A 26,027-nucleotide genomic window follows, 5' to 3' on the forward strand; every position below is an offset into this window, starting at 1 on the left:
TGTTTATTCATTCACAGGCCAAAAAATACTCCATTCCAGGACCAGTCATCAAACCTCTATGGTGGTGACTAGATGATTCTCACCTGTTGAAAGTAGTCCAGTTCAGCTCCTCAAAGATTAATGCTTTCCTGGAGGAAAGAGGGGCATACTAGCAACAAGCTTCAGCCCATGATATCTTGCAGGGGAAACAAAAGAAATGTACATATCAATGTGCCATATATTACACCCTTACCTACTTTTCAGATGTGGTTAGCAACAAGATGGCCCAAGTGCTCAGTGACAATTGCCTGACATGTTTTACCTAAACAAACAAGGGGTTTAGCAGCATTGTGAATGCTGTGCAAAGAATCCATGCTGATATGAGACTGGGCTGTCCAACATGGCATGTCTCTTCAGGCAGTTTACATTGCTGGGTCATCCAACTTTATAGCAGACATATTGAGGAGAATAGGATCGACAAACGATGAGTGGCTGTTAAGAGACCATTCCATCCTACTAGTGTTCAGGCAAAGGGGGTCACCAGAGGTGGACTTCTGCCACAGTTATGAACCTCAAGTCTCCAGTGTTCTCTGGGAGGCATAGAGCAGGGATCCACAGGGGATGCTTTCCTGATCAGATGTCAGGAGGACTATTTTATGCTTTCCTGCCCGTTCCCTTCATTCCCTGAATGATCAGCAAAATGCAAACAGAAGGAACCATGTGCAGAGTAGTGGCACCCTACTGACCTTGCCAGCTATGGTTCCATCAGCTCCTGTCACTAGCCAAGAGTTGATGTATTCACTTACCAATAGTCCTGGACCTCTTGTTCTGCAACCAGGAGAGTACAAACACAAAAAGCTATCCTTGAAGAATACATTATGCAAAGGTACAGGAGTGGAGAACAAGGAATTACAAATATATAAATATGTTTCAAAGATGTATTCTAATGAAGTGCAGTAATGATAAAGTGCTAATTCATAATAAATACTAATAATATATAATAAGGTAAAGGAAGTCCCCTGTGCAAGCACTGAGTCATTACTGACCCATGGGGGATGTCGCATCATGACGTTTTCTTGGCAGACTTTTGTTATGGGGTGGTTTGCCTTTGCATTCCCCGGTCATCTACATTTTACCCCCAGGAAACTGGGTACTCATTTTACCAACCTGGGAAGGATGGAAGGCTGAGTCAACCTTGAACTGGCTACCTGAACCCAGCTTCTGCCAGGATCGAACTCAGATCGTGAGCAGAGCTTGGGCTGCAGCACGGGGCTCTCAATATACAATAAATACATCCTTAAATATATCTCATAAGTCATATGCAATTCATCTTCAATTCACCGGAAGCAACAGGTAAGTGATGATTTATTAATCTCTTGTGTCCCCTGCTGCGTATTGTTTCCACCTGAAAAGATGTAACACAAGAGATTAATAAATCATCACTTACCTGTTGCTTCCGGTGACCTAGTGCATACCTGCAAAAGAAAGGACATTACTATGAAGGACTTTGTATGTTTATAATTTCATAAATGCCTTTGTATTTACCTTCAGCTTTTAAAAATTGGACTGTTCGGTCGCATTATATCTTTGCATATTGTATATTTATTACTTGTTACCTTTCTTGAATTGAGGATGAATTGCATATGGCTTATGAGATATATTTAAAGATGTATTTATTGTATATTAGTATTTATTATGAACTAGCACTTTATTATTACTGCACTTTATTAGAATACATCTTAGAAACATATTTATATATTTGTAATTCCTTGGTTGTGGTTCTGTACTCTTGTACCTTTGCATACTGCAACCAGGAAAGATATCACAGTATACCCAAACTGAGGCTTAAGGCATGGTTAGTCTCTTAGAGATGGAATTCTTGGAAGTGATTCTGAATATAAGGAAACTAAATATGTGACTGTCTTATGTGAAAAAGTGGGATGGGTTTGAGATGTGGGCACAGTCTAAAAGGTTCATACCCCACACTTGCCCTTATTTTAAGTGTTAGAATATCTATTAAGTCTCAAACAAGAGACCATTAAAGTCCTCTTAGCTGCCATTTCAGCTTTCTGGTCGTTAAAAAGACACTGTTCTTATACTACACATCCAAACTGTTCATATAATATTTTCCCACCAGTATCACCCATAGTGCCTCAGTGGTCACTGTTGATTATACTTTCCAAGCCGATGATGAAGCTATTCAAACCCTTGACTACCTATCCTTAAAAATTTTTTTGGAAGGTAGCCTTTCTAGTGGCCATCACATCTGCAAAAGAGGGTCAGTGAGCTGGCCACACTGAGACTGGATCCACCATTTCTAAAGGTACATCCCGAGAAAGTAGTATTTAGGCCTAGCTTACAGTTTTTACCCAGAGTAGTTTACAAATTTTATACATCTCAAGTTGTGGTGCTCCTAGTATTTTTCCCTTCCCCCACCTCTGATGCTGATAAGTCCCTTCATATATTGGACACATGCAGAGCCATTTCTGGAAAATCCTGCTTCTGAAAGTTTCTGAATCTGGCTTCCTGTTGCTTACTTTTAAATTGCAAATGTCCGTGCAATCAATCTGCTGTATCAAGTTTTCTTTCTGAGTAACTTGTTTCCCAAGCTCAAATCTAACTTGTAAAACTAGTTTCATAGCAGGTGTTCTACCCTGAGAGTCAGTTTCAAACAAATCTTTAAACATAAGCAACATACAAATTAGAAAATTTCCACCAAAATTACAAGTTTGAAAGGTCATATGAACGTGAAGCTATTTTATCTAACTAGCATTATCTTAATAGCTATTATAAAAAATCTTTGTACAGTAGTATATAATGTGATAATCAAATGTAAGACTGGCTGCAAATATATTTTTGAGAGATTTGTGTTGACTCACTGTGCATTATGCTACAAAAAATGAACTTCAGTTAAAGTTTCATGACTGCAATAATGGCTTGGGAAAAATTTAATAAGCAGACACATGTATATATGATTTTGCCATTTCTTGATTTTGCCATTTAGTCTTCGGATTTAGTCTTTAATTCCATTTTTGGATATGTTCTCTTCCAGGATAACATTTTGCCATCTGCCTTTCCAAAGTAAATGGCTGTATGTGGGCACTGAAAGAGGAAATATACACATTGTCAATGTGGAGTCCTTCAGTCTCTCAGGCTATGTCATCATGTGGAATAAAGCCATTGAACTGTAAGTATAGTCTAGATGAAAAGAAATATGGTTCATTTGGACATTGTTTTCCTTTTCCAAGGATGCTTTTATTGATTTGTGTATATGAGGATAAAAGCACTAATTATCAGTGTTAATTGGTATTTATTGTAAAACCTTCTGTACTTACTTGTTAACTATATTTTTCTGTCTCTGTGTAGATTGTATAAAATTATGCTGATGGCAATTACAAAAATATATAAAATATTGAAGAGGCCAGATTTTATACTTTGTGAAGTTGGTGTGTTAGTCATACTTCATCATTATACAGAATCAGTTTCACAATGCTGACAGAATAGTCTTCTAGACAGAATTTACTACTTTGTTTGATGAAATGTATTTCTAGTACATAATGGACTGTTCAGAGGTTTTATTGAGCTATTTGTGCCTATTGAAATGTTTTCAACTATACTCTGTATATTGGTGTTGAGTTGCTAGCAGGGTGTATTTAGGTCAGGGTTTTGTGTGTGTGTGTGTGGATTACACAAAAATGAAATTCTCTGAAAACTTTCTTTTTCTGAGGATTTTCCCCGTCATGATAAAATGGTTTTCTGTCACTCTCTGCCTCCCTCCCTTCACTTACACCCAGAAATCTAATTAAACATTTCTGAATTGATGGCAGAATATGATTTGTGCTACCATTAAAACAGATTGTTTTCAACAATATATGAATATGAAAGAAATTTTAAACAGCGTTTCCAATTGTACTTTGTAAACATCTTCTTCAGGTCAGTTAGGGTTTTTCTGAAAATATTGTGTGTTTTGCTACTCCCTTACCCATGAACAGCCCTCTACTTCAAACGTGTCTTCTCTTCCTAAGAATCTGGCCTCTGTATCTAACATATTGTGGCATACTATGGAAGGGCTTCATGCCAAGTAAGGGTTGTCTTGGTTGTAATCCAAACTTAGAGCACTATGAGAGAAGTAAGAGCTACTTTTTCTTTCGCTACAGATGTTTAAGGAATACAGAAAAAATGGAACTAGGGGAAATCCTAGATACCATCTTCTAAGAACCATCTTGAAACTTTAAATGTCAGTCCAGATGTTTATTTTAATATATCTACAAAGTTGCCATTTTGAATAATATGCAGGTACAACGTCCTTAGTTTAGCAGAGTAATAAAGGAGTGAAGTAGGGCAGAAATTTTCCAAAATGAGAAACTTTCCTGTTCATCGTAGTTCTTCTGTGCAGTTCTACATTGAGACTGCACATGTGCAGGCCTACCACTCAGATAAGATCTTTATAACTTCTTAAAAGATCCACTAGGGTTGTATCATGAGAACCAGAGAGTACTCTCTCCCCTAGAGAGGCTTTCAATCATAAGGCTCTCTCATTTCTTGCCTTAGGTATAAACTGTTGGCAAAACGTGCAGATGGTAACATTATGGCCTCCCAGGCATAACAAGCACAGCTCATGCTGGCCAGAGTGGAGGAGCGACCCCTTTCCTAAATTCTTTCTTTGCTGCTGCGACGAGAGGATCTCATCTTCTAGCTCCGTTTTTTGTTATTGCTTCAGTGAGCGATTCGTCTTTGGATTGATTCTTCGGTATCTTGACTTTGGTTTGTTTTTTCACTTTTGATTTTTGCCTTCTGTATGTTCTAACTCTGCTTTGACTGGCTTTTGACTCTGACCGATAGACTGTGGCCTCCTGGTACCCCACTGATTATGTCGCAGAAAGCACTTTTTAAGAAGTGCATGAAATGTGGCACTAAGATGACCCACTCTGGCCAGCATGAGCTGTGCTTGTTATGCCTGGGAGAAGGCCATAAAGTTACTATCTTCACGTTTTGCCAACAGTTTATACCTAAGGCAAGAAATGAGAGAGCCTTATGATTGAAAGCCTCTCTATGAGAGAGAGTACTCTCTGGTTCTCATGATCCAGCAGTAAACAAATCTACTGTGAAGGAACAGACTTCTCACTCGCACCCATAGGCGACAAAACCCTCCAACCGCCAGTCTCAGGCCATATCTGTGGTATCATCAAAGTTGGTGGCAAGGTTGGATCTGTCTGCTGGGAAATCTCAATCTCCACACACTTCACTGGATCTGAGACACTCCTCAGAGCCTCCTGTTAAGAAGCTGAAAAAGATGAAGCATTCCTCGCAATCAGAATTGGAGGAGGTTGTTGTGGGTTTTCCTGGCTGTATTGCTGTGGTCTTGGCATTGTAGTTCCTGACGTTTCGCCAGCAGCTGTGGCTAGCATCTTCAGAGGTGTAGCACCAAAAGACAGAGATCTCTCAGTGTCACAGTGTGGAAAAGATGTTGGCAGGACATTTGTATCTACTCAGGAGGGGTGGGGTTGAGCTGAGTCATCCTGTAAGAGTTTCCCAGGGTGTTGTTGGTGTGGATGTTGTTGAGATTATTCAAAAACCCCATCAATTCTTCCTCCCCATGGCTCCAAATGATAAATGTATCATCCACCGGAACATACAATTCACAATGGAGAAAGAAATCGAGGGAAAACTCCCATTTCTGGATACCTTGGTCATCCGCAAAGCAAACTTTCAGTTAGGTCACAAGGTCTACAGGAAACCAACTCACACTGATCGGTACTTACACAAAAACTCCAATCACCACCCCCGACAGAAAAGAGGCGTAGTGAAAACATTAGTGGATCGCGCAAGACGGATATGTGAGCCACACATTCTCAATGAGGAAATTAATCATCTAAACCACGCACTTCAGGCAAATGGCTACTCCAGAAATGAAATCCGAAGAGCAATCAAATCCAGGATGAATCAAACAACTAAGGAAAAACAGTCTCCTACAGGAAAAGTGTTTTTGCCATATATCAAAGGAATTACTGATCAGATGGGAAAGCTTATGAAAAAGCATAACCTTCAAGCAGTATTCAGACCCACCCGAAAAATACAACAGATGCTACGATCAGCAAAAGACAGTAGAGACCCCCTCACCTCTGCAGGAGTATACCGTATACCCTGCAGCTGTGGACAAGTTTACATCGGGACCACAAAGCGTAGCATCCAGACAAGAATAAAAGAACATGAAAGACACTGCAGACTTGGACAACCTGAAAAATCAGCAGTGGCTGAACATAGCCTAACTCAAACAGGGCACAGCATCTTATTCCAGGACACCAAAATACTGGACAACACTTCCAACTACTTTGTCAGACTGCACAGGGAAGCCATTGAAATTCACAAGCATAAGCAAAACTTCAACAGGAAAGAAGAAACCTTAAGAATGAACAGAGCATGGTTTCCAGTTCTGAAAAACACCAGGCTAACAAAACACTCTATACTCGACAATAGCCCTGCAGAGAAGATTAGCACATCAAGCACCAATCCATATGCAAAAGAACCTCCTCAGGATACAGTGAAGCCTCCCTCCATTAGCATTCCACACCCTGGGAAACTCTTACAGGATGACTCAGCTCAACCCCACCCCTCCTGAGTAGATACAAATGACCTGCCAACATCTTTTCCGCACTGTGACACTGAGAGATCTCTGTCTTTTGGTGCTACACCTCTGAAGATGCCAGCCACAGCTGCTGGCGAAACGTCAGGAACTACAATGCCAAGACCATGGCAATACAGCCCGGAAAACCCACAACAACCATCGTTCTCCGGCCGTGAAAGCCTTCGACAATACAAAATTGAAGGAGCATTGGAGCCGAATCTGACCAGTGCTGGAAACAGCTGAAGTGGTCCCTGCTGTCCCTCAGACCCTTTCTCCACACCTCAATTTTCCTGGGCATTCCAACTTGGAGGGTGAATTTCAGGAAGTTGAACTGCTTCAAAGACGTGAATCTAGCGTGGAGCTGAAGCACGAGAAATCTGCTGGGAGGGTTGAATCAAGAGCTGATCAGATCTAATGCGAATCGGCAAGATCTTGCTCATCAACTCTGACTGACTGTAATCATCATGCCTCCAGTGACAAAAGACTGTTGGAATTGAGCTACTTATATGCAGAACAACATCACTATGCATGTGGTATGCCCCCACCTTACCACTGCCAGTAGCCTGGAGGCCCTATGGGTTTTGGCAATTTAGATATGAGGCCTTCTACTTCTTTGGGTAGGGGCTGGCTTCCACTACCCTCTCTGCTTCTGCTTCAAGAGCCATATTACTCTGAGGAGGAGGACAAACCAGCTTCTGTACCTTCAGAAGTCGGATCTGAGACCACGTCGGATCCATCACCATACGAAAATGTGGGTCCTGTAGCTGCCTCTCCCTTCTAGGATTTGAGAATGTATGCAGAGGAGATGGCAAGGATGGCAAAAGCCCTCAGTCTCAGTGTCTCCTCCTTGATGCCTAAGGCACAGGGCAAGCTTATGGGCAAACTCTACAGCAATGCCTCTTCTACAGTCGCCTTCCTAATTGTTGAAGGTTTGGACAAGGTAATCCTTAAGGCTTGGCAACGACTGGCACTGCTCTCAGCAACCTCCAAGAGGATAGAGCTTATATAAGATAAAACAAGACATACGTCCCTTGTTATTCAAACACCCTCCTCCAGCCTCTTCTCATCACTGAAGAGGTCCAATGCCAACACTGCCCTGGTGCACATTCAGCACCCTCAGATAAGGAGGGAAGGTAGATGCTCTAGACAGACGACAATATTCCAAGTCTGCACTTTACCTAAGAATCTTTAACTACAATATGATCATTGGTGGCCGTCTGTTGTATCTTTGGGAAAAGTTGAGTTCCTTTGTGACACACCTGTCAGAGGATAAGAAGGCCATGGTGTCACTCCTTCAGACAGAGCCAATCTGCTTCTCTAAGCAGCAAATGAATGCTGGATGGCATGGTGTTGAAACGTCAGCTAGAGGAATAGCTGGGAACTTCTTGATGAGGGGGCACTCCTGGCTCACATATACGGCGATCCCATCTGAAACCAAAGCCAAGTTGGAGATGTCCTTTGATGGTTCTACACTGTTTACTTCTGGGATGGATGATACTTTGTTCCAGAAATAGAAAAATCACCAAACAGCAAGATCCCTCAGAAACATCTTGCCTTAACAATGCAGCTTCAAACCCTGTTACTTTCCGAGGCACCAGTACTGCTGCTTGAGAGAGCAAGGACCATTAAATCTTTATTGAGAAGGTTCACCAGGAAAAGATTCCAACCAGTTTGGATGATACAGACATTGGTAGGACACATGGCGGCCACTATAGCTGTGATTCTCTTCAAACACCTGTCCGGCGCCGCTGGACTTGGTGTTGGGGCCGGGGGGTGCCACCCTCCAGCCAGGAGGCCCGGCCCCCCAGCACCCCCCGGCCCATGCCCACTCAGCAGTTCAGCAGTGGGGGCGAGGACAACGCTGGGCCACACGGAGGGCTCTCCTGCGTCACTGAGGACCTGCCGGGAGGCCGCAAAGATGCCTGCGGCGGCAAGGCCAGTGCAGGCGGTGCGGCCCACGATGGAGGCCCCGCCCACCGCGGCGCAGCCAAGCCGCGAGGCGGACACGCCGGGCCCGCCGGGGAGGAGGCGGCCCGCCGTGATTGAGCCGGCGCCGCAAGCGGCTTCCCCAGCTGGGACGGCCCTTTCCCCGACAGCCCAGGCGGAGGCCGGGCCCGCGTCGGTGGAGACGCCGCCGCGCCCAAGGGGGGAGGAACCAGGGACGGGGTGGCCAGCAGGTGGAGGGGAGGTCGGACGGAGGGAGGAGTTGGGAGGGAAGCGCAGCAGGATTGTCCTTGGGAGTGGAAGGGCAAGGTGGAGGGCGAACCAGCACGAGCAGTACGGGTATAGAGGGGTGGGGGATGGGAGGATTGGTTGGAGTGGTGGGGAAGGAGCTATAAGAGGGCAGCTCCCAAGGATGCTGGGGAGGAGAAGGCTGGAGTGACTGGAGGCAAGGGGAGAGAGAGGAAAGTGTGAAGCCAGAGCCCAGCGGGGTAGCGAAGGTGGACGATGGGTGCCTTAAACCCCCACCTCCTACCCACATCTGAGGTAGAGGGAGCAGCCCTTCACTGGACCCATCACGGCGGAGGGCAGGAGAAGCGCGGGGGGCGGAGTCGGCGCTTACAGTGTGGTGAATGCAGGCACTAACCCTGCGGTGAGCCGCCCCCTCCAGCGCATCCCCGTGCGTTCGGGCTGGACCAGCTCCCGGCCATTGCTGCGGCCGCCTACTCTCCAAGTAGACCCAGCCCAACCCGCCGTCACCCGCCCCGCCTGAGGAGCTGACAATGGACCTGATGCAGCTCGGGCAATGGCTCTCCGAGCACCAGGGCCAGCTGTTGCGGGAGGTGGTGCAGCAGAACCGAGAGGCCCAGGCCACCCTGGCTCAGCAGCAGCGGGAGACCCAGGCGGCCCTTGTGAGGGACCTCCGGCAGGCTATCGAGGCCGGAAGAGCCCCTGTGAACCCTGGGGGCGATGCTCCCGGGCTGGGGGTCCAGCCCCCACCCTTCCACCTGGCCAAGCTAGGTCCTGAAGACAACATGGACGCCTACTTAGACGCCTTTGAGCGCACTGCAGAGGCGGCCCAGTGGCCCAGCGGGCAGTGGGCCTTCATAGTGGGTCCCTACCTGACCGGCGAGGCGCTGGTGGCCCTCAAGGCCCTCACCAAGGAGGAGAGCGCCAATTACGACCGGCTGAAGGCGGCCATTCTCGACCGATATAAGATCACGCCCGAGACGTACCGCCAGAAGTTCCGGAGCCTGGTCTACCATCGGGCTGAGCGACTCCACACCTTGGTGGCCACCCTGAAAGACATGGTGTACCGCTGGCTGCAGCCGACCACGCCCGGAGGCCAAGCGTGTCACCGACCTGGTGGTAATGGAGCAGCTCCTCTAGGTCATTTCGCCCCGCGCCAGCACCTGGGTGGTGTGCAGCTGACCCGTGGACTTGAAGGAGGCGACGACCCTCTGGGAGAATTTCATGGCGGCCGACCCCAAGGAGCCGGGTGGCAGCGAAGCCAAGCTCGGGAAGCCAGCTGCCGCCAGTCAGATTGACAGGGGCCGAGGAGGACGGGCCCGCATGAGGCCGCGGCCTCCAGGACCCGGGTCGTCCCGGCCCGACCGAGGGAGCGCACCCGCCGGTCCACGGGCCCTGTCCCCAGGGCTGGTCTGGCTGCCCAGCAAAGGAGAGGCTGCGGCCCCCGGCAAGGAGGACCCGGGGCGAGGGCCCTGCTTCACGTGCGGGAAGTGGGGCCATTGGAAGAGAGACTGTCCGCTCATGGAACGCGACCTGGGCTGGGACACCACCATGCAGGTCATGCCTCGGCCACCCCCTCTCATAGCCATGGTTACCATCGCAGGAAGGACGCTGACGGCCCTGTTGGATAGTGGGAGCTCTATCTCTATGGTCCGCTCCCACCTGCTGCCTGCGGATCTCCCCGTCGTGCCACAAGCGGTCATAGCTTGCTTCCACAACCATGTGGAGGAATGTCCTGTCGTCAGAGTGCCGGTAGAGTACGCCGGGCACACCCAGCTAACCAACCTCGCCCACGTCCGGGCACTGCCCTTCCCCGTCCTCCTGGGCCGAGACGCCGCGCACTTCTGGGCAGCCATGCGCCCATCGGTAGGGAACCCCCCAGCTCCGGCCCTGGAAGTGCTGGTTGGCGAGGAGCCCAGCACGGCCGACGCGCCAGACAGAGACACAAATGCCCTGGACCTGCAGGCCAAGTGGGAGGCGGACCCACAGTTCTCTGGGGACCAGGCCACCGACGCCTCTTTGGAGCACCTGCGCAAGAACATGGCGGTGAGTGAAGCGGTCACGCTCGACGCCAGGCGGGCCGCCCGTTGACCCTGGGTCGTCCAAGAGAGGGGGCTGTGGTATTGGCTGGTGCGAGGCCGGACCGAGGAGGGTGTGCCAACTGCTGGTACCGGCAGCCTACCAGAGCCAGGTGTTGGAAGCGGCCCACGACCACCTGTGGGCCGTTCATCAGGGTGCCCAGAAGACGGCTGCGAGCGCTGTGGTGCTCTTCTTTTGGCTGACCCTAATGAGCGATGCGCGGAAGCACTGCCAGGCTTTCCCCCTTTGCCAGCGCACCGCGGTGTGGGGCCCTCCCTACGCCCCGTTCGCCCCGTTGGCAGTGATGCAGGAACCATTTGAGAGGGTGGCGATGGACTTCGTGGGGCCCCTACCCCGCACCGCCCGGGGGGCACGATACATGCTGGATCTCCTCGACTATGCCACGCGGTACCCGGAAGCCATTCCCATGCGAGACATGAAGGCCCCGGAGGTGGCAAGGCCACTGATTTGATTCTTCGCCCAGGTGGGCCTCCCTCAAGAAATACTCACCAATTGCGGGAAGCCCTTCACAGCCAGGCTCACCAACCAGCTGTGCCAGACCCTGCGGGTGCGCCAAATATTCACCAGCATCTACCACCTCCAGACGGACGGGCTGGTGGAGTGCTTTAATCAGACGCTGAAGGCCATGCTGAAGAAGGTGGCCCACGAGAAGCCAGCCCATTGGGACCTGTTCATAGACCCCCTGCTGTTCGTGGTCCGGGAGACTCCTCAGGCCTCCATGGGCTTCTCCCCGTTTGAGCTCCTTTACAGCTGGAAGCCTCGGGGAATCTTGGATCTGGTGACGAGCAATGGGGCCCCTGGGAACAGGCGGAGCCACAACCGGTGTCGACCTATGTCCAAGAACTCCGAGAGCGCCTGGAAAGGGCCCGAGAGGAGGCAAGCCAGAACCTCACGGCCGCCCAGGCCGTCCAGAAGGCCTACTACGACCAAGGCGCCCGACTTCGCACGTTCCAGGAGGGTGACCGGGTCCTCATGAACCGCCGAGTGACAGGACCGGGGCCGGGGGACCTCTGGCAGGGGCCCTTCCCGGTGACGTGAGTCCTGGGGCCCCTGTCGTACAAAGTGCAGTGTGGGCCCCTACGCCGGCACCGCAAGCGGCTTCACGTAAATTACCTGAAGGCGTGGCAGGAGAGCCTGGTCGCCGGACGGTGCGGGTTGTCCGAGGAACCACGGGAACTCCCGGAGGGCGAGCTGCCCTGGGGCCTGGAAGAGGGGTCTGCCGAGCTGCCTCTACTCGACACCAACCTCACGGAAATGCAATGCCAGCAGGTCCTCCGGGTGGTGCAGTGCCACCCTGGCGTATTCTCTCAACGGCCAGGGTGCACGGCAGTACTGACGCACAAGATCGACACCCCCCGGGGGCAGTGGCTTGGACCCCTTGGCAGCCCCTGCCCCAGAAGTGCTGGGAGGTGGTGGCGAAGGAGGTCCAGGACATGTTGCAGCTCGTTGTCATCGAACCCTCCCAGAGCGCGTGGCGAAGCCCCATTGTCCAGTTCAGAGTAATGCCCTTCAGCTTGCACGGGGTGGCCATGACGTTCCAGCGGCTGGTCGATCAGGTCCTGGCCGCCAGCCATTTGCACGCGCTTACATTGACAAAATCATCGTCTTCAGCGCTGACTGGCCTTCCCACCTGGCCCACCTGGATCAAGTCTTCCAAGCCTTGTCGGACGCCGGACTGAGATCCAACCCCAGGAAGAGCTTCCTCAGCTTCTGCGAGCTCACGTACTTGGGGTACCAGGTGGGACGGGGGACCCTCCACCCGGTCCCCAACAAGGTAACCACCCTGGAGCAGACCCCGAGGCCCTGCACCAAGCGGCAGATGAGACGGTTCTTGGGCCTTGTGGGTTATTACGGCAAATTCGTCCCCCATTTTGCCACTCGGGCAAGCCCACTGTCCGACTGTTTGAAGAAGGACCAGCCGTCCCACATCCAGTGGATGCCCGAGCGGGAGGAGGCCTTCGAGTCGCTACAGATGGCCCTGTCACAGGCCCCCATGCTCCATAATCCGGACTTCACGCAGCCGTTTGTAGTGCACACCGACGCCTCGGCCATGGGGCTCGGGGCCGTCCTGTCCCAGGAGGTGGAAGGGCAGGAGCAGCCGGTCCTCTTCATAAGTCGCAAGCTGCAGCCGGCTGAGCTCCGTTATGCCACCTTGGAGAAAGAGGCCCTGGCCGTCAAGTGGGCTGTCAGGGCCCTGCAGTTCTACTTGGTGCACTATCCCTTCATCCTCGTCACTGACCGCGCCCCCTCCTGTGGATGGCCCGGATGAAGGAGCACAACCCCCGCATCTTATGTTGGTATCTCTCCCTCCTCCCTTTCAGTTTCACCCTCTGCCACCAGCCTGGCAGCCTCCACATGAATGCAGACTACATGTCCCAAGTATACGAGGACCAGCAGACCGATGCGTCGCCGACCCCTTGGGGGGGTGTCCACCAGGGGTGCCACCCTCCAGCTGGGAGGCCCAGCACCCCCCGATCCGTGCCCGCTCACCAGTTCAGCGGCGGGGGCGAGGACAACGCCGGGCCCCACGGACAGCTCTCCCGCGTTGCTGAGGACCTGCCGGGAGGCCCCGAAGACGCGTGCGGCGGCAAGGCCGGCGGAGTCGGTGCAGCCTGTGCTGGAGGCCCCGCCTGCCACGGCACGGCCGAGCCACGAGGTGGAGATGCCGGGCCCGCCGGGGAGGAGGCGGCCCGCTGCGATTGAGCCGGCAGTGGCGCCGCAAGTGGCTTCCCCAGCTGGGACGGCCCTTTCCCCGACAGCCCGGGTGGAGGCCGGGCCCACGTTAGCAGAGGCGCCGCTGCGCACAAGGGGGGAGGAACCAGGGATGGGGCAGCCAGAAGGTGGAGGGGAGGTCGGACGGAGGGAGGAGTCAGGAGGGAAGCGCAGCAGGATTGGCCTTGGAAGTGGAAGGGCAAGGTGGAGGACGAACCAGCACGAGCAGCTCAGGCACAGAGGGGTGGGGGATGGGAGGATTGGTTGGAGTGGTGGGGAAGGAGCTATAAGAGGGCAGCTCCCAAGGACGCCGGGGAGGAGAAGGCTGGAGCGACTGGAGGCAAGGGGAGAGAGAGGAAAGTGCGAAGCCAGAGCCCAGCGGGGTAGCGAAGGTGGACGACGGGTGCCTTAAACCCCCACCTCCTACCCACATCTGAGGCAGAGGGAGCAGCCCTTCACTGGACCCGTCACGGCGGAGGGCGGGAGCAGCGCGGGGGGCGGAGCCTGCGCTCACACACCTATAAATGTTGACTCTCCATAATTGGTTTGACCGAAAGTTCAAAGTTACAATTTATGGATCTAGCCACAATCTTTCAATACCTAGGTACATTCTAAGGTCCCTAATATGGTGGACTGGTGATGAGAATTTATTTAAAGGCGTGCCCTGTGTTACGAAGCATCACCATATTACAGTTACAACTGATTCATCATCCCAGGGTTGGGGTACACATTGTGGTACTCTGTCTACACAAGATGAGTGGTCCATCAGAGAACAGGCCTTACATATTAATGTATTGGAACTCAGAACCATCCACTTTGCTCTTGTGTCTTTTACAGCTCTTCTCAGGGACAAGAACATGTTGATCCAGACAGACAACACCATTACTATTCACTATCTCAACAAGCAGGGAGGCATGGCTTCTTTGGCCCTTTGTGCAGAGACAATGGCTATCTGGAATAGAGCAATTTCCAGCAATGTTTCTCTGGACGCCATTCACATTGCGGGCTCAGACAGTTCAAGAGCAGATGTGCTGAGCAGGGTTCTAGGTTCTAATCATGAATTGTCTCTGAACAAAGTATATTTGCTGCCCCTGTTCAACCTTTGGGGTGTTCCAGAGGTGGATCTGTTTGCTACTGCCAGAAACATCAAGGCCCCACAGATCTGCTCAATGGCAGGGAATGACCCTCTCTCAATGGGGGATGCTTTCCAGTTCAATTGGACAGGCCATCTGTTTTACATGTTCCCACCTAATCCCAAGGATCTTGGTAGAATACATTGGAGAACACAAACTCTATCCTAGTAACCACATTTTGGCCAAGACACATCTGGCTGCCAGAGTTACTCGAGGTATTCAGACGGACATACATATCCCTGCCCTTAGTTCCAGACATCCTCCTTGGGGGGACATTTGTTTCACCACAACTCTGACCTGCGCTTGGCAGCTTGGCATATTTGGCCAATGTACTAGATCTTCCAGTAGAGGTATAACGCATACTGTCTTTAGATGTGTCAGTGGCTAGGGCGGTGCTGCGGTCCCTGTTTGTGTAAAAGATGTCAGACTATGGAATCCCTGTTATCTAGAGTTCATCTCCCCCTTCTGCAAGAAGCACAAGTTTCTTGATTTCAAAAAGTTTATTGAAAGACTAGGCTCTGATACAAGTGTCCATATTTCAAGGCCTAAAGAAGACTTGACTGAACCAAGGCATTGTTGAGAATGAGATACAAAATGAAACTAGCAGTACATCAAACCCCTCGTTCCCAGCCTCCCCTCATAGTTCTGTATGCTGAGAACGTGGACGTGGGAAGGCCCGGGCTGCCAAGGTCTTTGGCTGAAGAGACAGATAAGAAGTATTCTCTCCCATGGAAAATGCGGTCAAAACAACATCTGGACCTGGAGGGAGAAAAAGCTTAACAACTGCAACTTAAACATGGCGTAACTCTGGTTAAGAACATGAGCCTTAAAAGAGATCCTGACAAAAGGAAGGGTTATAAATGGATACCAAATAATCTTGTTAAGCAGGTTTACATATGCTGTCAGTACTTTATGATGTCGCTTACACTGTCTACTATTCAGGGTTCTAAAAGATTCTTAACATATTGTGTAAATATTAGAGATGCTCATGAACTGAAATACGAACCAAAGTTCATCATGAACCGAGCGTTTGTTGTTCGTGGACCAGCTGCTCATTGGAGCACATTTCTGACGAATCGCAGTGAACTGCTATGATTTTTAGGGTGTTTTGTTTGGTTTGTTTTTCAGTTCATCACTGCAGACAGCCTGAAGCTGATCATTTTCCGGTGGTCCAAGGGAGTGGTGTAGACTTGCACTGTTTGGGAATAGCTCCTCCTCTCCAAGGCAGGGCCAGTTGTTTGAATCTATCCTGAAGGGGAGGGTCTCGTCCTTGGCTCAGCAGTTTTTTTGGCCGTGCAGTTGAGGAGGACGTCATTAGACTCTGCTCCTTGAGAGCAGCAATCCTGGACAAACAAGGAAGAAGAGGATTGATGGTGGCAAGGCACAGAACTTTTAGAGCTTAGGGGGGAAAGAAAGAAATTTTCCTCCCCTCCCCTGTCCAGCAAAAAGTGCCAGTGTGAGCAATGGAGCCTACGGCCATAGGCTTGCCTAGGCCCTAGTGTCTGTGAGGACTCCCGCAGAGTTTTCTTACTGATCATCTGGCAGGAGAACTCCTCACCCCAGCCAGATGAGCAGCGTAGGGGTTGTGGTTTGTCCTCTGCAGCAGGCAAGAGTGATGCTGAGGCTCAGTTGACTTACAGGAGCTCAGCCCGTCTACACAGCCCCAGCAGCAGAAACATGGGAAGACAGCAGCGCGTTGATCACTGAACTCCAGCAGGAGAAAAGCCTCTTTTGGCGGGGATGGTGGCAAAGGGTGGCCTAGATGCCTCAAGAGCAGTAGAGGGAGCTCTATGCAAACTAGATCTTCCAGGTTCCCCTGTTTCCACCCAGTCACTGCAGTTCCCTGATAGGGAGGGTCAAATGGCTAACGACCTAGACCTTAGTAGCCAAGATGACAAGTCAAACTTTCTCTCTTGGCTTAGAGCAGAAATAAAGATGGAATTTAAGGAGGCTATTAAATTAAGGAACAAGGCCCAGTAAACAAACAGGGTGACAAACAGGCTGTAAGAATAAAAGACCTGAGAAATTCCTTCCTCCTACGAAACCTAAAAGAAGGTGGGTGGATGAAAATCGGAACCAATGGGTATTCTAGCCCCTCGAAGGACCCACAAGATGACTCAGATCTCAGATATCTCTTTTGCTAATGAAGAAGGGGAGTTAATCAGACAAGGAGGAGGAAACAGACCCCATACAGGCAAGACTCTTCCCTCAGGATGTCTACTCCCAGTTGCTTCCAAAAGTAGTTAAGGGTACTAGAAGTCCCTGACATCCCTTTCACTCTGACATCTGCAGTGAAAGAGGTTCAACAGCGTAGATCCGGTTCCCATTCCACTCCACCAGATAAGGAGGTCAGGAAGACTGATGGCATGGGAAGACGACAGTACTCTGTATTTGCCTTAAATCCATGTATTGCCAACTACCAGATGATAATGGCAGGGTACCAACGTTATTTGTGGGAGCAGTTGTCATCCTACATATCAGATCTCCCATAGGATAAGAAGGCGTTCGTATCATTACTTCATATTCAGTTCGTTTTCGGCGGCTCAGGAGAATAGAGAAGGGGTCACTCCTCCTGGTAGTCACGTGCCTGTTTAGGCAGGAAAATGTGACTCGGGAAAAGTGGCCCCTAATGAGCTTTTTAGAAGCTACAAAAATCTTCTCTGAGTGGTAGGCCTGCGCATGCGCAGTTCCAATGTATGCCTGCACTGAAGAACTCGATGAACAATAGTTACAGGTATGTACAACCCTGTTTTATTTATTTTTCCACAGATTTTTTTTTAATTTCTAAGGGGTATGTAAAATTACAGCAATTAATGTATGCATTGCCAATATAATATTCGGCAAGCTTGGCAGCTTCAAAGCTATAATTAATATTTGTCAGGTGATTAGGAATTCCCTAAGAATTGTGTGAAAGAGTTCATATAAGTTTTGTTGATTTGTAACCTGAGATGCATGGCTAAAACAATGAATATGTACAATTGGAAAAAGAAATCAAGTTAGGAATTTTCCTGATTGTTTGTACAGGTGAAATACAAACTAAAGCTAAAATTCTTATTTCTTCTCACATGGCAGAAGGGATTTTGCATTTACCAATCTGATACTGAACTAAGTGATGAGGTGCCCCAGTGACCTCTGTGGACACTGTTAAAATAGATGAGTGCACAACCACATCAACAGCATACGTGCACAGTTCTTTTGACATGCTAAAATTAGTGTGTTAATAGTTTTCACTGTGTATGTCTAAATTTAAGAGGGGTGTGTGTAATACCAGTACATATTATTTTCTTTAATTTTTAAAAGTATTGTTCCTATAAAAATATTGTGCACATAAAGCCTTGAATTTGTTAGAATATAACACTTAAACCGCATTTGATTTCTTTTTTAATAATCAATTTTCAGTTCAAGTTCAGTTCATATTGGTTACTAAATCTTTGTCAAAATATATATGCTAAATCAGATAATCATCTACTTAGAGCATCAGATTATTTTTCAGAAAAAGTTGCAGTTTTCCAGAAAACCAATATCACTGCATTGGATAAGCCATCCCCTTCAGACATCAAGAAAGTGTAGTTTATGTCTCTGTACTTAATTCTAGGTTTATGATGTACATTCCAGATAATGCTCACTCTTGGTTTCTGGATATCAGTTTAGTTTCTCTATTTTGTCCACATTCCCCTTAGGATCCCCTAAGATGGATCCATCTTTATATATGGGCACAGGCCAAACTAGAGGGCCCTGTAGGACCTACTGAATGGGGTCACACTGTACCAATCTCATAATCTTCAACGTAAGAATTGAAAAACTCTTCCACAGAGGATCCAGAGGTTTTTGAGGTCGGGCAAAAACATGCTCTTTATATGGGGCAGGTTGGATGTCATTAAGAGCCATGTCTAATGGTTTAGCAGATTCTACTGATGTTTGACCTAATAGAGATCTTTGGGCGAACTATAGTTACAGTGGGAATAAGGGGTATAGGAGCATGGATGTGGTCTTTCATCTCCAAAGTTTTAGTCCTCAGTTGCTGCATCCCATCCGTAATAAACTTTTGCTCCACTGGTGGGAGATCTTTTAAGGAATTAATTAAACCTGTCTCAATAGGAGGTAGATGGGGAATCCCCAGTCTTAAGCTCCAAGTTGATGGGTAGTTCATCCTAACTAATAAATCTTGGGTCTGAGGAATCGACTGGACTATTGGGCTCACTCTTAAACATAGCTTCATATTTGGCCTTTGGAGGTCCTGAAATAAAGATAGGGGAACATAGGATGTTGTTAAAAAACTGGAAATTGAAGACTTTTTCCATTGCATAATCACTGTTGGGATAAATGAGCCATTGAAGGAAATAAATATATTAAATCAGATAATTGTCTATTTAGAGCATCCGATTATTTTCCAGAAAATTTCCAAAGTTATTCAGAAAACTCATATCACTGCATTGGATAAACCATCCCCTTCAGACATCAAGAAAGTATAGTTTGTGTATTTGTGCTAATTTTTAGGTTTATGGATTTATTTGTTCTGAACCTAAATCCTGTATTACTGTGCTAAATTGCATTTGGTTTTTGCATTTAGGGTTGTTTCTAAAGGTGTTTGTTTGAAATACATATATATGTATGTGTGTGTACGTATATATGTGTGTGTGTATATATATGTGTGTGTGTGTGTATGTATGTATATACATATATGTATATCTATAGAATCCTTGATGTACTGCAAAATCAGTCTTGTTTGAGGGATGTTGTTGCTCTCATATTCTGAAATAACCTACTGTGCAATCCTATGGGCCTGGGCTGCAGTCTTGCGGGGATATGGTGGCAGTGCTACTCGGCCACCTCCTGTGCAGTGAGTTGCAGAAGAAATGGAAATACTGAGAAGCAGCATGAGCAGGGCACAGGCATCAGTCCCACCCTCTCTAGCCAATAGTTGCCATGGCTCTCTGACAGCCATGGGAGGGGTGAGGGAGGGCGCAGTCTGTGGATGTGTTGCAATCTCTGGCTGTTGATGAGGCCAGCACTTGGTTGGCAAGGCAGTGGGTCCACCAGCAGGACACCATGGGCTGGGGATCAGGTCACAGGGGGCACAAGGTGACATCGGTGGTGTGGTCAGTTCCGTGAAGAGTGGTGCGAGACAAGACTGCCTGGGATGCCAGGGGCACATGGGGGGAAGAGGGGTGGGCCTGGTATCCTTACAGGAGTTGGCAAGACCAGGAAGTGGGTAGTGAGGCGCATCCCAAACTGTCCTGGGAGTACCTGTGGAAGCATTGGACATGAAGTGGTGTGGGCCAGGATATCCAGTGGCACCCATCCCCCAATCTTGGCTTTGAGGTCCACCCCAAATGAATCGCTAGGCTACATGGTGTCTCCAGTCAAACAGCGTTATCAGCAATGGAGGGGAGAAACATAAACCTGAAGTTCACGAGCTGGCCCATTAGGTTTCCGGGGTGGGAGGCCGTGTGGGGCAGCAACTGAGCCGGCTTTGGAGGCCATGCCCCATGTTGCCACCCACTCAGCCGTGCTGTAAGTAATGAGTGGGCCCGCTGTCTTCAGACAGGCGGGCAGGGAGTACAGCCCATGGGCTCAAGCAGCGGCTCCCAGTTGGACTCCTTACCATGATTAGGACACACACGTTTTTTCCAGTTTCCCTCAGTGGATTACGGAGGAAACGCGGCATGAGCATCAGCCCACCCTGCGCCTTCCGATCCACAACCTGGGGCAGGGGCAGGGTTAGAAATTGAGATGCCATAGGTATGCTGCCATATGGGCTGGACCTGAGTGGCACTCAGGCAGGTTCACCGGGTCCTGGGCCTCTCTGACAAGTAGCAGCATGCCTGCAAGTGAAAGCGAGACATGTGTGGCAATGGACCCACCGCGGCCCCAGGGTCTGGCCCAGTCTGTCACGTGCGGGGTGGATGTTGGTGGTTTGGGGCAATGTTGTAATTTCCTGTATCACAGGTGGTGGGCTCTTGTAGATGATGCTCAGCCCTCTGGTAATAGTGCATTCAGCATCAGGATGGTCTGGTCACTAGAGGATGAAAGTATGGGAGCGGAACCTCCTCAACAGGAAGTTAAGAGTGACCCATCACCCCACCCAGTGTCCCCCCTGCCTCCTCTGCCAGGGGTGCCTGGGTGGGATAGTCAGGATATCCCAACTTGATGTATGTCTACCCCCCTTCAGTCAAGAGCGGTTGCCTGTCCTGTAGCCTCAATGGCAGTCAGCTGCTGCCTCCTCCCTCTCACTGGTTAGCGTCACCTACAAACGCTGGTGTTTGAGAAGTTGCAGGTGAGGGAGCCAGCTGATGCCAATGGGCTAACTGGGGTGGCTGCCACCCCAGCTACTTCTTACCTGTCCGCGCTCTCTTGCCCCTTTCCAAACCAGTGCACCGGGGCAATATAACCTGCAACTGAACTTGGATGACAGTTGTTTGTCAGACATTCATATCTCAATTCTTCTTTTGACCAAATGCAAAGTAAGCTCTGAGTTCTGCCAAGTCCCCACTGTACACTCGTGATCTGCCACCATGAGCACCCTTGCCTGCCTTGCACTCTAAGTCCCCGTGGCAGAGGATTAATGAACAGAGCCTCCAGCCGTCTGCCTACTTTTTTTAATGACTTTTTATTTAATTTTATACAACCAACAAGTTAAACATTTTAATAACAGAACAATAACCAGCCATAATTAGAGCAGTGTCCATTGAAGTAAAGTCAAAGTATAATGCTGAATTATACATTATTAGCAGAGCACAAAATCTGAATATTTTTTGGCAAAGAGAGATGTGGTGATGCAATACTAGTTACATAATCAAACAAAGGAAACCCTTTTTCCAAAAAACAAGGTTGGAAGTTGGTGTCATTTAGGATTAGCTGCTCAGAAATCTTATCCATTTTCATAATATCTCATTTTTTTTTAATCCATTGTGCAATTGAGGGAATTCCAATTTTGAGCAATTAAAGCTTTGGCTGCATATAATAGCAGTGATATCAGCTTTCTCCTCAGTGGTGGAATTGAAAGGTTATTCCAGAGGTTTAATTATATAAGTTCTGGGTTTAATGGTATGTTATGCCCTGTAATTTTTGCAATACTGGCTGATTCTGCACACGTTGGATAATGCACTTTTGAGGTGGATTTTTTGTCCCGCACAAAAAAAAAAAAATCCATTCCAAATGATCTGTAAGGAGGATTGGAAGTGCATTATCCAACGTGTGCGGAATCACTCATTGTTATCTTTTCCCAATAAGCTTGTATTTTAACACAGGACCACCGGCAGTGGATGAAAGTGCCATTCTCCTTACAACCTTTACAACATTTAGGATTACTGTTGAATTTGTAATGGTATAGGTTCAGAGGAGTTATGTACCATCTGTTGACTAATTTAAAGTTTGTATTCTGATGTTTAAAGACTTAGATGCATACTGATCTGACGACCAAATTGAATTCCAATTGTTGTCACTAAGTTCTTTTTTATAATCTACGCTCCAAGCTTTTTGTTGTGTTGTAGGCCCTGTCCAAATTGTATTGTTTAACAGTTTGTAAATAAACGATACCATTCCTTTGGCTGCGTATTTATTTTTTATCAAAAGAGATTCAAAGGGGGTAGGGTCTCTGTCCATTAAAGTATGGAGATTTGGTTTTGCCACCACATGATGGACCTGGTGATATTGTATCCAGGGAACACTAGTTCCAAGTTTCTCGGTTATTTGAGCTAATGTAGATATTTACTTATTATGGATAATATCATGTAATCTATAGACCCCTTTGTTTTCCCATAACCTAAAAGTATTATAGGCTTTTCCTGGTACAAACCATTTCTGTCCTAAAAAGGCTTGGGCTGGAGAGATGCCTGGGGCCAGTATCTTCCTAAATTACTCCCATATTGAAAGGGTAAGTGATAAGAAAGGATTGGTTAATGTCTTTTTTGGCCTATCCTTGGGATTTTTCCATAGTATTTCTTTTAGATGGGAGGGAGATGCATAAAATTGTTGTATATAGTCCCAATATTTATTGGTGTACTCAGCAGCATAGATTAAGTTATTTTCAAGTTGTGCTGCACTGAAATACATGTTCAAGTTGAGGAGGCCCACTCCCCCTAACTTAGTTGGGTGTGTTAAAAACAAAGTTTGTTCTTGGTTTCTTCTTAGAACAAATAAATTTGGTTATACTTGTTTGTCAAGCTTTCAGATCGTTTTGTTTGATAGGAATTGGAAGATTTTGGAAGAGGAATAAAAATTGTGGAAGAATAGTTGATTTAATCAGTGCTATTCTTTCTAGCCATGATAGGTTTATTTGTTCCCAATTTTTTAGAATGTTTTTAATTTTATTGTATAATGGTGTATAATTGAAATAAAAAAACCCTTAGTTCCAAAGGGATGTTGATCCCTAAATGCCTCAATTTGCTGGTCACCTGCTTGAACTGAAAGGATTCTGAGATTGATGTATTGTCGAAGGCTTTCACGGCTGGAGAACGATGGTTGTTGAGGGTTTTCCGGGCTGTATTGCCGTGGTCTTGGCATTGTAGTTCCTGACGTTTCGCCAGCAGCTGTGGCTGGCATCTTCAGAGGTGTAGCACCAAAAGACAGAGATCTCTCAGTGTCATGATCCCTCAGTGACACTGAGAGATCTCTGTCTTTTGGTGCTACACCTCTGAAGATGCCAGCCACAGCTGCTGGCGAAACGTCAGGAACTACAATGCCAAGACCACGGCAATACAGCCCGGAAAACCCACAACAACCATGATTCTGAGATTATTTTGTGAATCTGAGGTTTCAGATAAATAGGATAAAGATCTGTTTTTGAGTGGTTAATGGGAAACCCAGAGATGTCAGAAAAATCTTGAATGTTTTTTGTTAGACCATGAAGGGAAGAAACAGGGTCACTGACATAGACAACTACATCGTCTGCAAATAAGCTCAACTTGGTAGTGACTGTGCCAATTGTGAAACCTTTTATTGTGAGCTCATTACGGATGGCTGATGCTAGTGGTTCAGTTGATAAGGCAAACAGGATAGGGGATAAGGGGCAACCTTGTCTTGTTCCTTGAGTCATTGATGTTCAATTGGCCTATTGGACCTCTATACAGGGCTTCAATTGCTTTCAGGAAGTTAGGGCCAAAGCCCATATGTTTCAAAACTGTTTTTAGATAGGGGATTTCTAATTTGTCAAAAGGTCTTCTCTGCATCTAGTGCTAAATGACAGATTCTAATTTTGTTGGGCAGCCATAATTGATTTTATTCAACGATTTCCTAATATTATCTGACAAAGATCTGCCTGGCATAAATCCTCTTTGATCAGGATAGATGTAGTTTAGTATGATTTTGTTCAAGTGAGATGCAAGGATGCTAAAAAAATTTTTTAGGTTGTGGTTCAGAATAGAGATTGGCCTATACAACTCTGTTTTGGTAGGATCTTTACCTGGTTTTGGAAGCACTATGACCTTGGCCTCACTCCATGATTGAGGCATTATGCCTTCTAACAACACATGGTTACATGCGTTAACTATGAGTTGCACCAGTTTTTCTTTGAATTTCTTGTAGAATTCTATAGGAATCCCATCCCTCCCCAGGGTTTTGTTATTTTTTAGGTTTTGAATGGCAGCCAAGACTTCCTCTGTAGTAACAGGTTGGTCCATGAAATTTAGATGGTCTTGGGAAAGTTTGGGGGTAAAGTTAGTATCAGATAGATATTTTTTTATATTGTTTACAACAAGAGTGCCAGATTGGTAAAGTTTTTGATAGAAATCCCTAAAGGATTGGACAATTGCTTTTATAGTGACAACCAGTTTGCCTTGCGTGTTTCTTATCTGGTGTATCATATTAGAAGAGACCCTATGTTTGGCTCTCCTATGAAGCCAATGAACAGCACTGGGAGTTTTCATTAAAAACGACTGTTTCAGGAATTGTAGGTTGTTTTGAATTTTTGATGTTTCCAATACTTCCAATTTTTTACGTTCAATATTCATTTATTTAGTGTTTATTTGCCTCCAAATCTCATATGTCTTTTTTCCAGAATGGAAATTTTTGTTTTGAGTTCCAATATCAATTTTTGCCTATTGGATTTTAATGCAGTGGCCAATGAGATAAATTTCCTCCTGAGCACAGCTTTAAGAGCGTCCCATACTACGTCCAGAGTTACACCACAGTCATTGTTCAGTTCAAAGTATGTTTCAATTTCGTTTGACAGTGCAGAGCCAATACCTTGATTCAGAAGCAAGAGCTTATTCATAGACCAATTGGGACCCTTTCCATCCGAGATCCTATTTGTGATGAGACAAGTTACAGAAGAATCGCCTGACTAATTTCTACTACCTATTTCAGATGAATAGACTTGAGGCAGTAGTGTTTTAGAAACCAAAAGAAAATCTATACAGGTGTAAATTTGATGCATTTCAGAGAAGTAGGTAAATTCTTTAGCACCTGGATTTAAAGATCTCCAGACGTCTACTAAATTAAAAGAGTCTAATATGTCTTTTAAGTTTGATGCCTCTCCTCTTTTTCTTTTTGATTTAGTTATTTTATGAGTCCTGTCTAAAGAAGAGTCAATTATATGGTTTAGGTCTCCCCCAATCAAAGCACTCTCCTTCTGGAATTTAGAAAGTTCTTCAAGTGTATTTCTTAGGAAGTTTAGTTGATCACTATTTGGTGAATAAATTGATGCTAGAGTTAGGGGGGTGTCAGGTCTGTTGCCCACAGTTCCTCCATCTTTCCGAACTTTGCATTCATCTTCTCTCTGTGTGTGTAGTTTTTCTCATAAGCTGTCCAGCTCCTGGGAAGACTGCACTCTAATCTAAGATGGCTCACCACAGCGGCCTTGGGACAGCTCCTTCCTACTCTCCCACTGACTATGCCCAGCTGGTCGGGCACCGAGGGTGGGGGGCTTACAGAGAGGGACTGAAATCTTGCAGCAAACATTCCATACGTCATTCTCAACAAGAACCCTGTGTACAGCCAGATGCTTTTATTGCTTCTGTGTAACCTATGGACATATATACGCTGTAGTTTTGATTTCTCATTAAAAAACCTTGACTCAAGAGAGCTTGGATTTCTTGCTGCAAGGGGGGAGTCAGCTCCAGCGTATCCTGTTCTCCATAGACTGACATATTGTTGAGAATCATCCTTCTCCCTTCAACCTACACCCCAGAGAGATGGCTACTGGATTTACACCAACAGAGTCGTACGACCTGGGAGAGGAGGTGGAAGGTCTTTCCACCCACCCACCGGGATCTCTAGACCTGATACCGTCGGGCAGTAGGTCATGGGCCGACCTAGGTGCGATCCACAGGAGTGGGGCTTCGCATCTG

The 26,027-nt window shown here is 47.5% G+C and overlaps 1 protein-coding gene across 4 annotated transcripts in view; it reads left to right on the forward strand.

Annotated features, from left to right (window-relative positions):
* STXBP5 (syntaxin binding protein 5) overlaps positions 1-26,027 on the forward strand; it is a 374,150-nt gene that overhangs the window by 88,632 nt on the left and 259,491 nt on the right. For all 4 annotated transcript variants that reach the window (XM_055002095.1, XM_055001852.1, XM_055001931.1 and 1 more), the window contains exon 5: positions 3,032-3,166. In XM_055002095.1, the coding sequence (XP_054858070.1) occupies positions 3,032-3,166 (135 nt within the window). The remainder of the gene's footprint in view (positions 1-3,031; positions 3,167-26,027) is intronic.

This window comes from Eublepharis macularius, chromosome 1 (genome assembly GCF_028583425.1).
Source record: "Eublepharis macularius isolate TG4126 chromosome 1, MPM_Emac_v1.0, whole genome shotgun sequence".
Taxonomy (NCBI): Eukaryota; Metazoa; Chordata; class Lepidosauria; order Squamata; family Eublepharidae; genus Eublepharis; species Eublepharis macularius.